We start from the raw sequence: 16,913 nt of genomic DNA on the forward strand, positions 1-16,913 counted from the left end.
CGTAACGCCGCACGTTCCCTTATGGACAATTTGTTTACTCCGTGGAACGAAAAGTTTTCCTACAGCCACCGGCCCCCACAGCGGAAAAGTTTTCGCGACGCGGACTCTGTGTACCATCTAAGAGTATGTGTGCAATTCACGGACGAAGCACTTACACACCTTGGCCAACATTCGATCTGTACTCTGCATAATATGTGCAATGATAATACGGCAGCTCGGTATTTCACGTTCCAAACCACGTATGTACAAGAACTTTCAAACAATCCATCAAGACCGTCTTGAGGGTCGTTGCAAACGGTACTCTGCGTCGATATTAAACAACTTTGTTCTACAGTAGATAATATACAAGGCCGGTTCTGGATACCGATTTCTTTACCGACACTTACCGACACTTAGCCAAGACACAAACCCTTTTCTATAATGATCGAAAGTGGAGGATATGCCCACTATGATTGACTTTATCGATCATCCGATCATTCAGCTGTTCAGCGTTAAGTGTCTGTAAGGGAATCTGTATCCAGAACCACCCTCGGATATCTATTCTCTACCTGTATGCGGTTGACAGAAGCATTTCTGCACCAAGAATAGAAGGAGGAACTAACAAAATAGACAGGCTTGAGGTGTTGTTACAATCACTCTGGCACCTTTAATATTCCGCTACTCTTTTCGAGGATACAAAAATTTCAACCTTGGGTTGTGAAACTTCAGCTTCAATATATCCTCCGGTTTTCCGTTTGAATTCAATTTTCTGCCGGACCATGTCTCGACAAATATGCGTAGTAATTACACAAATTTGGTAAATATTTTAAAATGCTATGGAGAAACATGTTTTTTCTCTACATGCTGGCTTAAAAATAGCATAAGCATAAACGTACGAACGATTTTTCTTGAAACGCCAACTTTCTCAAGGACTGTAAAGGTTTCGTTTGCCTTAGAAGTGACAGTACTTTGACTTGCAAATTTTTTAGTTAGAAAAATGTGACAATTTTAGGCCTTTTCAGTTTTAACGATCATATTCTGTCAGATAATTTCCTTTTCAGACTGTAAATCGGCACGTATCGCTGTGAATTATGAAAAATTTCATTGTCTACATACTTCAGCGTATAAGACAAAAAAACAGCAATACGACGTGTGAATACCGTGTAGATGGAATGTAGATCACGACGTGAGGTAAAAATGAGACACTTTTTTTAACCTCTGACGCGTAAAGCGACGTTCCATCAGAAATTTATCATCAGAATTTTAGAAAAATATGACGGGGAGAAACGTTGTTGAAAATCGGATCGTTCTATAAGTTCAAGTTGTCTGCGGTAAGTGTCAGCTGTCGACTATTTGTCAATCTCGTTCAAATATCGCACGCAGGAATGAATAACGTGTATGCATACCTATCCACACGTGACGGCGGTGATATACGAAATCCCGAGAGGTGGATAAAATTCATCGTGACTGATCGCCAATTCATATGTTTAACAGTCGATGCATCTCTTCGACATATAAGTACATGTCGTGTGATGCGACCTATTCCCTCGATTTCCAAACACTTCTTAACTCGGTTGGACACTCATAACCACGACTCGAACTTCGAAATGAGTTTCCGTGACTTTTCCATGTTCACCAGAGGGAAAACTCCTCTATTCCCGCAGATTATTTTCAGGATTTTTATATAGAGGCGTAGCATATAGTGTGAATTATACCATTTCAAAACAAATTTAATCTTTTCTCAAAGTTGACGCATTTTCTTTTATTTTTTTTTTTTTTTACGCGATGATGTGACACGCAGTGTGCCATTAATTTATTTTCTACAGGTACGATATATTCGCGCAGTATGTCAATCACGTTTAATCAATTCTTGGATACATTTTCAACGCGTAGTCTCACGCTTCGACTGCTTTATTCGTTTTTGGTATATATTTGAAACCCAGTCGCCGAGGGCTTAAATTTGAGGAATCGACGAATCGAAACCAGCGGACCAAGTTTCACGTCAATCTTAACGCCGGATGATTTGGAAGGTGATACCGGAGCTTGCCGCCATCCTCCTCGAAGTTATTTTTCATCCTCGCTAGTCGTCGATCTTTGCTCGTTCCAATTTTTTCACTGTGTCTCTCTTCCAGCAATATCGAGATAAAAAAAAAGAAATGGCAGAGCAGGCAAGCGAGAGAGAAAGAAGCGTTTCTCCGATCCAGCGCCCCTCGGGGTTACAAGATTTATTCAAGAGTCATGTTACGCCGTATTGATTCCACGGGCTTAGAAACTCTCGAGTTCGGTTTGATTTTCGGATACCTAAATACACCGCCACATCCCTCCCTCAATCTGCAGCCTGACAAATTCGAACCATTTACCAGTGTAACTCATTTCGCAGCCCAACTTTTGTAATTTACCACAAGAACAATGAGGGGGGAAAAAATGAAAAATTTTTGATAACAATGACGATAATAATAATAATCCTATGAAAAGAAACGAAAGGTATTATACATTTTGACGTCGGATAATAAATCCGGTATAATAATGTTCCGTATATAATGCGATTAATATCCCCCTTGAAGTAAAAAAATATGTATCTCGGATGAAGAATTTTCAACAACGTTTTCGCATTTATCTCGCAGCGTTAGGTGCATATATGACCACATGACGTGAAGAATATTTGAGAAAAATACCATACATCAAGTCACCCTCTCAGAACTCTGTTTACGAGCTCAGGCTTGATTTGCAAAGTGCGAAAAAAAAAAAATCAAAAATTCTTTATTCAGAGTCGGAAGAGAATATAATTTCAATTCAAATAGTTATACGGAATTGCCTGTAGAGTTAATCGTTGCGATCTTTATACGTTGTAGACATCTATAGGTACATAAAAGCAGATCGTTTCCTGTTGTAAAACGACTTCCAGTTATGTCAACGTAAATTGAACGTTGATGTTCGATCTCCGGTGTTAAATCAGTGATGTATATTAAGTATGATGAAAGCCCTCTGTTGGAAAGGATAATGACTCTGTTCGACCCGAAAGTTTCGCCGATTCAAATGGCCCGGTCGTTAGGGAACGTTTTATACTTTATTCGAAAATCTTCGATGTATAAAGTTTATCTCCGGCAATCAGTCTTGTCGTAACTGAAGGAACTTTATCTCTCGAAAGTGCAAAGAGTTGTGAACGAATTTCGCAATGATCGGTAAAGCGAACTAACTTGAGCCCGATAATTTCTAGCGTAATATATCAAGACCAAAGTAGTTAGGTATCTCAGGCTAGGATCGCCGAGATCGTTGACCCGGGTTTTAAGCAGTTATAACGGTCATCCAATTCGAGTGTTAAACGATCTTACGACAGAAAGATGCTGTACCTAAGGCTAGATATGAAACCGGTTCTAGCCGAAATCAATCGTCGAAATCTCATCACACAGCTGCTGCTGAGCAAAATTTCCGAGGATGAAATTCACGCCTGCACAAAATGATTGACAAGGTGAAAGGTAATTTATCAATAAAGTGTAAAAGTTTGCTGCCCCTCCAGAGACCCAATTACTCCAATTACTTTTCGTCACTAGCTGCTGCCTGCGTGTCGATATATCACGGTCTCTCTCTCTCTCTAGGCAAGTTTTAGTTTGAAAACAATTTAACGATTTTGTCTTTCTTTATGTTATTTTTTTTTTTTTTAATTGTTTTCTTTTCTCTTGGTCACTACGTGATGTATGTAAACTTTTACGTAATATAGTACTTTTGTCCAATATTCTTGCGGATAATGATAAAATATCCATCTATCTATCAATCTATTTGTCTATCTATCTATCTCTCTTTCATATATATAACACGTTTTAATACGGATAAATAAAAGTGTAGTATTGCTGGGTGTAAAAATCCAAAAATACTGATTTAGTAACCTCCAATAAGATACAATAATTGTTACACTCTAGTCGAAAGATTACGCATAGTTTCGTTAAGGACTACTTTATATAAATATAATAAGACCAATTGATTTTCGTATTGATAAAAAGTCTGGAACAAATTTAAAACATCTGTAAAAAAAAAACTTGATATAGAAAGCATCAATTTTTCTAAGATCCGAATCGACAACACAATTTTCATAATATTTATAAGTATATTTCGATGCGAAAATACGCCAACAAGCCGAAACGAGTCAATTTTCAAAGACACGTCGTCTTTGCTTTCTAGTTTTTAATTTTCATCCACTTGTACATTACTTGTATCCTTTCATTGGCCTTTGATCCAACTTTATACCACGGCATAATAAATGAAATTCATTCATTCATTCGCCTTCTAATAATATCAGTTTGCCAACTTTTATCCTCGTTTCAGCAAACACGCGTATGCGAAACAGAATTGCAGCTGCTGCTCGACGATATAGGTTTAACGAGACGAATTCTCCCTCGAAAAACGACGAGTCGCGTGCAATGGTTAGCGAGTGATGCTCGCCCTGTTAAATAACTGTTATTTTTTCGTTGTTTGTTTGTTGAGTCAAAAAACATCGACAGCAACGGTATATGCAATGCGCGCTTTCAGTTGAAAATATTGATTTCTAAACGCGTGTATTTTACCAGGTGATCGTTGATAAATGATTTGAAAAACAAAAATTCTACCTCTCACTTTTCCCTCTGTTATTCTACTCGTCGCTCGACTTCCACCTGTTAATTATTCAATTTGCATACCAAACGAAGGCACTGTTTCTACCGAGTATAAACTTGACGATTCAAGTATTATATTATCCGTATATAAGTTATACATTCATTAGAGAAAGCGTGCAAATCAGTCTACGACGTTATACGTGTAATTAGGTTGTCTAAACTTTCGCACACGCAATTTAATTCTTACGCCTGAGTAACGTCGAGAAACTCTATAATATACAAGGGTCCGAAATATCTACACGGAGAGAAAAGAAAAATAAATAAATAAAAATACGCTTGCATGGTTGGTTGAGATATTTCACTTTAAGAGCAACAAATTTATTATAATAAATCGTTTATATTATCGCATTTTTTACCGAGTATCGACTTGACGCAATAAAATGAAAGCCCGGAAGTTCGTAACGAAGTTATTAGATTCACTGCGTTCGCACAGTTGAGCAGAAATCGATCAGCTGATCGGTACGGTGAACGCCATTTTGTTCGAAATGGCGGATCTATCGATCGTTCAACAGTCACGTAATTCACGCGTGTGAAATAGAGTCGCGGTATCTCAGACTCGTGTCAGTAAAATTGGGCGATGTATCACCAGGTGAGATACGATTCGGAGCCGTGACGTGAGTAGAGATAGAAAGAAAATACATTGTGTGTATAATGCCTTTCCTGATCGGTCGGATCTCGTTTGAAAGTGAGAGAGACAAAAAGTTGTAACATCGATCATGTAAACCCGCGTTTTAATTCTTGTCATTTTCAGGTGCAACAAATCTTTCTTTTTCATTTTTCTTTCGAATAGTAGGCAGTATTCAGTCATTTTTTTTATTGTACATAGGTCTTTCCATGTCAATTCGACCAACGACTTTCCCTCACCATTTTCGATTCGCTTCACGATTTTTCATACGATTCTACGGTCTCAAAAAAGCACTCGTGAAATTTTTCAGATTTTTTCCACCAACCATTAATACTCTATGATTATTCAAACCCGAAAAAATTCTCAAAAATCTTATCTTTCATCCTGATTATTCTGACACCCATCCCATGACGATATTTTCTTGAATTTTTTTTTCAGCACTATTAACATTTTGAACAAACAAATGACCATATTCCAACATTTCGAACACTCTTAAAATATTACCGAAAATTCTGCGTTCAATTCTGAATCTTTCACCGCAAGGGTGCAGAAGTGTTAGTGTTTCAGTATGAGAAAATTTTTGATTTCGCTCGCACTTGTACCCTGAAAAGCTTGTTTTGGCCAAAAAAGAATAAGCCTCTCAAAAGATGAGGGGTGTAGCTTATGTGGAATGGTTGCCGAAATTGCATTTTGTGATAAAAAATCATGAAAATTCCGTTTCTCTGCCATTTCGACCAGAACATTTTTTTTTTTATATACCTGAAGGATTGCTATTTAACAATGATCACTCTTAATAGCGAAATTAGTCATTCGGTGTGATTGACCAATTAAAACTTGTCACGATTAATCGTAAAAGGGTTTCAGGAGTGCGGGGGCGCCGAATGTGTGCAAAGTACACAGACTCATAGAGAGAAGCTCGAGCTTTCAGATATACTCAAGCATCGGTTTCTCAGAAGTAAAAATCGTCGAAAGTTTGCTCCGGTGTGAGATTATCGCCCACGTTCAAGAAACATGAAAGAAAAAACTCGCTACCGCCTTTTGGGTAGCACTTATATCTTGCAAGCAGTAGCGGTCGACCAAACTTGCGCCCATACCATCGAAATTGCGAATTCATAAACACGAGAAAAAAGCTTTCAAAGCTCGAATATTACACGTCGATCGAAAGTGAAAAAATAATGATTAGCCGTTGCACGTTGTCCTAACTTGTATCAGTTGAGAATTATTCGACGATTGTCAAACCACGCGAATTTTTTATCCAATTAATCGTAATTACGCAGTACCGGCGTCTGCCGATTGACTGTAAAGAAAATTACGACCCGTTTCACAAACGCCCCCGATTTCGTGTCCACGTAATGCCGCGTCATCTTCCGTACATGATCAGACGAAAATTTCCGAATCGTTATACGAGAATAATTAAACCGTAAATGAGCACCCTTCTCTCGATGTGACTTAAAAGATTTCCATTTCAACGATTCTTTTCATTTGTATAATCATCTCTGATGCCGATGGATTAACATTTTTTATCACATTCCATTTCAGGCGTAATAAACTTAGGAAGGGAAAAATAAGAAAAAAAAATTATACGAAACTGCTTAAAATATTCGAGTTGGTATAATATAAACGATAACCATGTTTTCAATCAAAAGTAAACGCGTACGTAAATCCGCGGTAAAGATAGAAAAAAAAAAAAATGCCGCGTCAAAAATAAGTTCCTTTTCAAATAACGAGAGGTTCTTTTTTTGTGATGGGGTCGAATTATACTGAATAATTATGTTCTTCTTTCTCCCCCCCCCCCCCTTTTGTATTGCACAGTTGATCTAAGTTTTGGCAAGATAGGTGTAGGTACCTTGACTATAAATGTAAGTCAGGAGGATTTAAAGAAACTGACTACAAGGTGGGTTGAATAAGGGTGGATAGAAGAAATGGAGAAATGTGCGGCAGCAGGGCGCCTGCGTTTTCCGGAGTACGCGTGGCGGCGAAAAGCGATACGAGGCGGGGGTAAGACGAGAGCGAAACGGGGTTGACGTTTCGGGGTGGCGCGGTCAGTGCTAGTCGGCGCAAAGCTGTCTCGGTCGACGGGAAACGTGGCGAGACGATAGAGGGATCAGATTTTTGTAAAGAAATTGATTTCGAAGCGGAATCCGCTTGAAACAGTTCGAAAAGAAGCGTGAGAAAAAAATATTAATAAAAAAAAAAAATAGAGTACGAGAAAATAGAAGAAAAGAATTTTTAGATAAACAATTTTTTAACATAGATATTATGTAAATTATTACAAATATTATGCGATCGTGGCTAAAGAGCGTTAAAAGCATCGGCTCCACCGATCGAATCCCACCGCTGTCACCAAAGTGAAATGTAGAGTCGCAACGGTTACGAAAATCCATGTGCGCGCGGCATGGCAATCATGCAATCGTGTTGTTGCTGGCGATCCGTACGCAGAGGAAGTATCGCCTGCGCTATTTACACAGGAGTAAGTTGTTTGCAATTTTTATCACAGTATGGACACATGCTGAACTGTTGACATTTCGCGTGATTCGATTTTTTTTTTTCACATGAACGTGAAGAATAATTACTATACATGTATGTGCGTGTGTGCGTGTGCGTGACTGTGTGTCAGAAAGTAAATATAAGATCGCTCTCTGGTTGCTAGAAATTGGATGTTTGTATCGGAAACCTGTACCGAAAATAGGTATAATACAAAGCATATCTCGACGTGACCGGGTCGAGGTTAGAGAGTAGAAAGCAATAAAGGACAAAGACGAAACCAGAGTAAGGAAAAAAAAAAAAAAAAGGCCAAGAAAAAGATAAAATAAAATTACTGATCAAAAGTCGATAGGCAATTAAATAAGGAACCGAGGCACGTGTGCGCAAACTTAGGTGGAACGTGAGCTGAGAGTTTTCTGATAAAGTTTCTCACTTGTCGGACAAAGGACAGTTGAACAGAAAGACAAAAGGAAAATGTACGGAAGAAAGAGTGAGACAAGGGAGTATAGATTCGCGAGCGAGAATCCCGCGGTGGGTACCCAGTTTGTGGTATCTTGCCGACAAGAAAGAAAAAGAGAAAGGAAAAAGTAAATACCGGTGAGAAGATTAAAGGATGAGTATGAGAGAAGAAGTTAGAATTAAAAACAATACCCGAGAAATGAAAAATTGTCATTATCTGGGTCGAAATGCAATTTATTTAAAAGCGTGCAGCCAACGTTACTTCGACTAATGAGAAATCCAAAGGAGACGCGTAGTGAAAAAATTTAAAAAAAAAAAAAAGGAAAGCAAAAACTAATTACATTCACGATCCTCTCGACGATTAGGTCGTCAATTTTTGACGCAAGCCGAACAAACTCGTTAACAATCCACAGCGTTGACCTCAGGCTAAGAAAACCTGTATTTGCAGACGGGTGAATATTACGTTTCAAAGAAAAGCTCGTTTCGGCATTTTTCAAAGAATTATTCAGATTTATCTCGAGCGATATCTAATATTGACACCGTCAAAAAATTGTCTTCGTGTATAATTGTAGTAGAATCTAAAATGACCGCAGGATAAAATGAAGATTATTGATAATTGGAAGACGTATGAAAATCAGAATAAATTTTCATTCACATTCATGATGCGGTTCTGTACCGCGTAACAAGTATGAACGGTTGACTAGAAAGATCAAAGAACGTAGCAAAGTGTATTCGAACGATTGGCCTCTGCCACAGAAATAAAAAATCTGAACGTTGAAGTCAACGATGGTTTACAAAAATGTTTACACGGTTATTAGGCATCGAAAAAAGCGACTCACCATTGACTCGTATAATCTCAGATTTCACCCCCATTTTGTAGTATTACAATTGTCTACATACTAAGGCCCACATATTTTTTAAAACTTTTGTCTAAGCCGTCATTTAATACGACTTTTTAATCCACACGATATGTATATTTTTATAAAAACCTAGAACAGTTTCTGCTGAGTAATGATAATTTTGTACGATTTTCAAAACCAGATATGCTTTTTTTCAGTTATATTAAATCGATTTGGAATCATTTCATCTACCGATTGATCGCGCAATCAATTGTTGAATATTGGAAATATTGATCCTATTGTAGATAAAAAAAATTTCCAAAGGAAGGGTCCAATCTGGGTCTAGGCTTAAGAATCTTAATATCTGAATAAAAATTTTGAGAATTGCTTCGAATTTTCAAATTACGGCAAAAGACAGGTTAGTTTTCAAACATCATAAGTAAAACACATTTTCTCAAAAAAAAAAAACTGATAAAATTGACAATACTGTTTTGGATTTGGAACAATTGCATAAATTTTCTTAACAAAATCAGAAACGGTGAGGATCCGACGTTTGTTGACTTGGCGCGGAATGCCCCCTATGTATATCTCTAAACTCGTAACTCGAACGGAATCTCAGAGTTTTGAATACGCGAATACATCTACAAAACAGATGAAACACGGCGCAGATATCAACCTACCATAAACAAGCGAGATATTCAAATTTCACCATCACTCTACGATGGCGGTGTTTCAGATATGGAATATCATAAACAGTCGCTGGCGCTAACGGATACAGTGATTTCACAATCAGTCGTCGAGAAGAGAAGGCTGACCAAACTCCGGGCGTTACTACTGCAAAGCGATACGCACATTTATGGAGCAGCGCCAAGTTGAGTTTCACGCAAAATCTCTGATACGGATATTATACAATTATTATAGCGACACGTACGCTTGCGAGAAAATTCTTGTTCAGATATATTGAACAATGATTACAGAAATAAATAAATAAATTTAAGAAAGCACAAGGAGATTCTACACCGAGGAAAAGGATTATTTGAGTCAAGTGATATTCGTTTGATTCAACTTGATGCTATAGTCAGATTCGGCGAACACAATACTTGGTTAATTCAACAAAAATGTTGTTTGTTTTCACGGACAAAATACTTGTGACAACTTGATATTGAATCGAATCAAGTATTTGACTATCAATTTATTCAAGATAACACAGCGTGAGTTCCTTGCGATAATGTGAACAATGTATTAAGAAAAAGGTGTGATTGATATGACTAAAAATTTTATTGAACGCACCTCGATCATTTTGTTTTAAAAATATAAAATTGTTGTATCAAAATAAATAAAGCTTGTTCTAATTCATGTTTTGTTGAGTCACGAGTTCAATAGTTGATGCAGGCAATGAAATTTCTTGTAATGAAAATTTTTCGCATTGACTCAACATTAGAGTTATTCAAGTGCATAAGACGTACGCTTCGAATGATAATCATTTATAATTCTGTTGACACAAAATTTTGTGATATTTACCCGATATTTTATGCGTAAAAACCGGAAAACTTATCGTTGAAGTACAAATTGAATATTGCCAATATTTTTTGTACATTAATCGTCATTCGTCAATAACAATTTCGTTAATCTCAAACTGAGTATTACGCTTTCTTCTGTTGTAACGTGCCTGATACTAGCCGACTACCGGGCCGTGTAACTATCTCTGAAGCTACTTCCGTAGCGAGAAAGTTCACCACCTAGCGGCCGTTTATAGCGCTATCGTACTGATGTTTACGATGAATATATTCTCTACTTGTTTAAGAGCATGTGATGTTTCTTTTACCTGATAAACAAATTGGTGCAAGTGATCCAACTATTTACGCTAAACAAGCTACGGTTAGATCAACAAAATATGACATTCGATCGATGTAAATATTTTGTTGGCTAGATTCATGTACTTATTTCATTTCAAGTACCTAATTATTTGGATCGACAAATATCCTACTTAGAGGAACCGTACGTAAACTTCAAGAGAAATGATATTTAGTTGACTCAATTGCGAAAACACATCAAAAGCTTCACCTCACTGTATTTGGAACAAGCGAGAGATACTAGATCGAAGTGAACGGATTCCAACGGAATCTATTTTGTTGGTTCAAGGATTCCTCTGCCTCCTTGTATGGGCTCAGATATAGAGCCCGAAACCCTTTCCTTGCGCGTACATAATTAATTCTGAAACATCTCCCTGCATAATTTTACTCATCCTCAAAGTTCTTCACCGTAACTATAATGTATAATTCAAGATACCCATCCGATCTGAACCTCTCGGCTTCTTATTAAACGTTTTAATTATACTTAAACGCAAGTTTCCGAATGCCTTATGGATACTGCTGCACCCTTATTCTCCGAGAGCTTTTCGCCTCTGAATTTATGACGACTAGCAGCGAGAAAGAGATTTAGAGAGATAGCGATAATGAGAAATAGATTCGTTTGCCATGGACTTGATTGCTATTAGTTCAGACGACTTATATTACACACCGTAAATACTTTGCACGCTGCACTAAAAGTTGTACGTACAAAGTGTGGCTGTCTAAGCTTTACCCTTAATTACACAGCGTCTCTTCGCGGTCTTTATTTTCAGCGTAGAAACTTTTAAACTTGCTCCAACTCTTTATCAAATCATTTTTTAATCCATTTTTCCGTAAATTTTCTCTTTTCATCGAATTACATATCGAAATACCTCATCCTTTGTAAATTTATGCAAGTGTTACTGAAACGATGAGAAAATTTAAGATCGATGTTAAATCGTCGCGAGTAAGCAATTTTCGAATATAGGGTAACAGCTGAAATTCTAAACTTGGCACGGATACGTCAAGCTCCGCGTAATATCCTGTCGTTGTCATAGGTACGTACAGTTGTAACACGTGTCCATCGTGTATGTAAGTATATAAATTGAAGAGTGAGGCAGCGTTGAAAAGCAATCGTCGGAAATAGGTTTAAGAGTACTAAAAATGCCAGCTGCCTGCTGTATAAAACCGTTGATGGACTTTTCGTGTAAAATGAATGAAAGAAAAATACGTGAAAGCGAGTGGCTGAGGAAGTGGTCTCGATTCGACTGTCACATACACTTTGGTCACTTTGTCATCGAATGGAGTTGAATGCTTGGTGCCCGGGCACTCAAATTCCCGAATTCCCACAAGAATCGTACCCTTCGAATAAAGAAAGAGGGGAGATAAAGTACTCGAGACTGCACCGTCACCCTTCAAATCAGCTCCTTTTTCGGCTTTTCATTTGTTAAGGAGGTTGGTTGGCCAAAAAACGACATTTTTTATCAATTTTATTTCAAGGTTTTCGCACGTGTTTGAATATTTGTCAAATTATAATATTCGCAAGCTTCGAAGATTTTTTTAGAATGGTTGAAAATACAGCGCATTTTATTCAAAACACCATTTCCACAAAATCACCGAGACAGATGTGGCGGGGTTGAAGTTACGAATTTGAAAAGTTCCGAAATCGCCTAATTCAGAATCATTTTATGGCGAAACTTGGAGTAAAGAAATCAAACTTTTGCAGAACAACAAAGTTTTGAATGGTCGGAAAGCCGACGGCTCAAAGTTCCGAAATATAGGATTCCGGAAATTCAAGTTACGATAGAACAAAATTTCGAAAAATAACGTTTCGATGTAGTAAAATTCTGAAAGTTAAAATATGCTTAAACAGTGTAGTTTACTCGATGAGTGTTATAAAAAATTTAAAAAAACTCAAAAAATGGAATGACCGGGATCCCGATCGTAAAAATATCGAAAATCCAAAACAAAGAAAGATGAAAGGGGTGAAATTTCACCAAGCTAGAGATTCACGGAACTGAAAATCTTCGATCATTCGGAATTTCAATGTTTCAGATTTTTAAATCCTCTCATTTTCAGAATTTTGTCATTTCGGAATTTGGCGCTGTCGGAATTATTCAAATTCGGAATTTCAACCCCGCCCCAAACAGATGTTCCGTTTTGTTGATTCAGTGGACGATTCAATGTTTCTATATCTTGATCATAATCAATATCGGTGCAATGTTGTAAAATTCAATATTAAACGATGAGAAAAGCGTTTCAGTGAAATTATGGAAAATAATTTTCAGCTGCAGAAAATGAGCCATTGTAGAACATGAAATGAAGTGAAAAAAATGATTTTTACATTCTCAAAGCAATATCCGCTCTTCGAAGAAAGACAAAAAGTATCGATTTTTATCCAACCAACCTTCTTAAACAAAAAAGTCCGGTAACTGAAAAAAAATCCGATTAAGAGGCCCCAGCTTAAGAGATCCTCTTTTGCGAATCTGTGCCTGTTTATTATGTCCTCCCAGATTAGGCGAGCACTTCTTCCTACGCGTAGGAGATTAAATCGGTAAAAGGATTTACCTGATAACGCGAGTTCGTTCGAAAAAGCTCTAACACCGGAATCGCGTGGAGAAAAAAAATCGGGCATATTGTTCGCGATATTCAAAACCTATTCCAGACTATAAATTTGTTTACTTTTAATAGCTTATTTCTGATACAAGTATCAAGGCGATTAAATTTAAGCTTAGAAAAGTTTCCTCCGTCTCTCAGCTTTTCATTTAATTGGACATTTTCATTCGCGACGTTTACCCGCCTTTCTTCAGAGCTTTTTTACATTAAGCTTAAAAATTTCATGCTTCTGCTGCTGATACTCGACGAAATAAAACCGGTTAAATTTCGATCCAGAAAATTCTGACCACGCAGATTTAAAGAGGCTGCTTACGTTGCACAAAGATTTTCACGATGGTCACGTTCCTTCGGCGTATAAAAAGCTCTACAGCATCACGTCGAAGGATGGAGAAAGTGGAGAAGAAGAATATTCCAAAAACTACTGCGAATATACGCTTATCAAATTTTTTTTATAAAAACTGTACATGCGTGGAAAAATTGCAGACGTTACATAAATTTCAGGGATGATAAACTTCCTCGCTCACATAAGTACAATTTAAGTTACGTGTCAGACTGCAAGCTTAGCGTAAGCCGAGCGCTAAATTGAGCTGAAATTTTTCGAAACTTTTACGTTAAGAACTTTCCCAGTTAATTGAAATCCTGCAACAAGAAAGCTGCGACTTGCTAGACGCGATGCTATAACTTCACGTGCCTACGTATCAAAGTTAAAGTGAAACCTAGTTGGATGAAGCCTGAGAATCAGTGTATATGTATACATATTGTAATATCGATATTGATCGTATGATTATACTGCATGTATTTTGCCATTTTCCAGCTCTGTAATATTTGAAAATCACGTCACGGGAAGATTTTAAATATTGATATTAAAGAGATTTCAATCAAACGAAATGAAACCATTTTCTTGTACTCGCAAATTTAATTTGAAGAAATATCATCGTTTATAACGTTACTTTCCAGCCTGAAAATATTCTAATGTCTAACAGAGTTTACTTGAAGAATTGTCAGGATTTAAAACGCGCGTTTCTCCCCGCGGTGAAAATTTTTATACAGATGAACACACGACCGGACTCGTTCTCTTTAAAATCCGCAGACAGATCGTAATCCCTCACCTCTACCTTCGTAATATCATCTCATAAGTATACTTGGGTCCATTTGTGTGCTTATACGGGGTTATATTTCGCTTGGAAAAATTGTTGTGGAAGGAAAAAAAAAAAAAATATGCAAACGAACGGACTAAAGAAGATCAAAAATAATGGCGCGGTGTATAATACGTGAGGCACATAACGCTAGGAGTCAAGCTGTTTGTTAAACGCCTAAAACTCGGATTTGGACCTAATTCTTTTTTTCTTGGGCTCTGTTTGTCTCTGTTGAAAAAAAAAAAAAAAAAAAAAAAATAGATTAAAGCGGCAAAAAGCTACTTTCGACGATAGGTTACAAAGGACGAAACGGCGAAGCAAGATAAAAAGAACGACGGTGAGAAAGAAAAACGAAACGCACAACGGAGCCTGAAAAATTGAAGAAATTATTTTCGTTCCGAAAGACAGAAGGTCCTCCTTTCTCGCAACATTGTTTCACTTTCGGAAAAATCCAGTCGCTGAGTTGAATTAAAGTGTGAGTGAGGCTTTTTAAAATGTGTAATGTAAGTCACCTCCGGAGATTTAATAATAATCATCCTTAAATTAACGAGACAATCTTTATCACCGTCGTGAATAAAAAGCGTGTGATATAATAATAACCGGGGTTGAAAATTTTAGCCCTTTCTTTCCCCTCCTGCCGATTTCTCACCGGGTCCGTGGATGGCGAATGTGTGTTTTGACGATGTCGTAAACAGCAAAACACGAGCTATTTGCTTTTATACGAGTGAAGTACGGGGGCCGGGGTTTCCAGTCGACGGTGTTGAAAACTCGGTATTCAAAATTCAAGATACATTCACGGGCAAAGAATTATTACATATTCGCGTGCGAACTTTCAGCACTCTCAAAAAACCATGTTTCACGTACCCTGTATCATGTACGATGGATTATACATAGATATGTATATGAGCGCGTAATATCGGAGCTTCGGAGCTTCTAGCCTGGCAGCTTTTATCCTCGTGCGTAAAGAACGCACTTGTGTATTCATCGTCTGGACCATTTACGCCCCCGTTCTTTAAGCTATGTCCTATAGTAATACCTGTTCATTGTCAGGCACCTACGTATACCTCGTATATACATTTACAACAAAAAAAAGGCGACAAATTTTTCATACCGAGAAAGCGCGCGAAAAAAAAAGCACACATACACTCGTCTGCAAATTATTTATCAAACGTGACGCGTGAAATCTTTCGTTTACTCAATTTATCTCGTTTCAGTTGATTACAAAAATTTTGCTACTTCTGAATACTTTTTTACTAGTCTGACGAAGTTATTGATGCGATACATTGGCTCAAAATCTAGAAAATTAACTGAAACATGACGATGAAAAATTATTGAAAAATGAACTGCTTTAGTCTGGCCGATAGATACCAAGGTCATAAAAAACAAAAAAGAACAATATCCAATTCCAATTTCGAACTAAAAATTTAAATTTGTGATCAAAGATTTTAAACCCCTTGGATACCATGTTACGTGAAAATTTGACGTTTTTTTTTATTTTAAGCCACTATAATGGATCCATCATTAGAAATTTTTTTAGTCTGACCTTGGATTCGTTATCGGTTCCCCAGAAAACCTCCGCCTCCAATTTCTACCAAAATCGGATTATTTTTAGATTTTTTTGAACCATATTGGATCGCCATTTTGGATTTCGCAATCTGACGTCAGATTCGTGATGAGTGAACCTAAAAAATCGACGAGTATCAATTTTTATCAATAGAGAAATGTTTTTAGTGTTTTCAGCTTATTGAATGGGCCAAATTTAAATTTTGCAAGTCAGACCTTAGATTCGTGATTAGCGGCCCAAAAATCCTCAGAGTACCAATTTTCATTCAAATCCATTTATTTATTCTCAAAATATCATAATTTTTAATTTGTTTTTTGGAATTTTGTTATTTAAGTAATTCAAAAAATACCGAACCGATCAAAGCCATTATCTAATAAGTTCTAAGTTTGGAAATGCCGCGTCGGTTGAGACCAAAATAATTGAAATCCGGTAACACGTTCTCGGAATATCATCGGACAAAAAGATCGATTACATACATAAATGAGTACCGTGTATGATTGGAAGTGATTCTCGAAACTTCAATACGTGGATATCCAGTGAAAACTGAACTTTTCATTTTCGGAATGATTACAATAACTGTATTTTTTTCTATGAAAAACAGATAAACGTCAAGTTAAAAATATATAAAGCAATACGTACGACAGGATTGATTTCTGAAGATTTTTGGTTTCATGCTACCAACTTTTATTTTGAACCAAATAAACGCCGGTAATTGAAATACTAAGTAAATTTTTTT

General features: G+C 37.0%; 1 protein-coding gene across 3 annotated transcripts in view; it reads left to right on the forward strand.

The window, feature by feature from the left end:
- Positions 1–7,293: 7,293 nt before the first annotated feature.
- Positions 7,294–16,913, forward strand: part of LOC107218316 — a 50,413-nt gene continuing 40,793 nt past the window's right edge. For all 3 annotated transcript variants that reach the window (XM_015656148.2, XM_046731344.1, XM_046731345.1), the window contains exon 1: positions 7,294–7,720. In XM_015656148.2, the coding sequence (XP_015511634.2) occupies positions 7,646–7,720 (75 nt within the window). In that variant the 5' untranslated portion in view covers positions 7,294–7,645. The remainder of the gene's footprint in view (positions 7,721–16,913) is intronic.

This window comes from Neodiprion lecontei, chromosome 2, assembly GCF_021901455.1.
Source record: "Neodiprion lecontei isolate iyNeoLeco1 chromosome 2, iyNeoLeco1.1, whole genome shotgun sequence".
Lineage (NCBI taxonomy): Eukaryota > Metazoa > Arthropoda > Insecta > Hymenoptera > Diprionidae > Neodiprion > Neodiprion lecontei.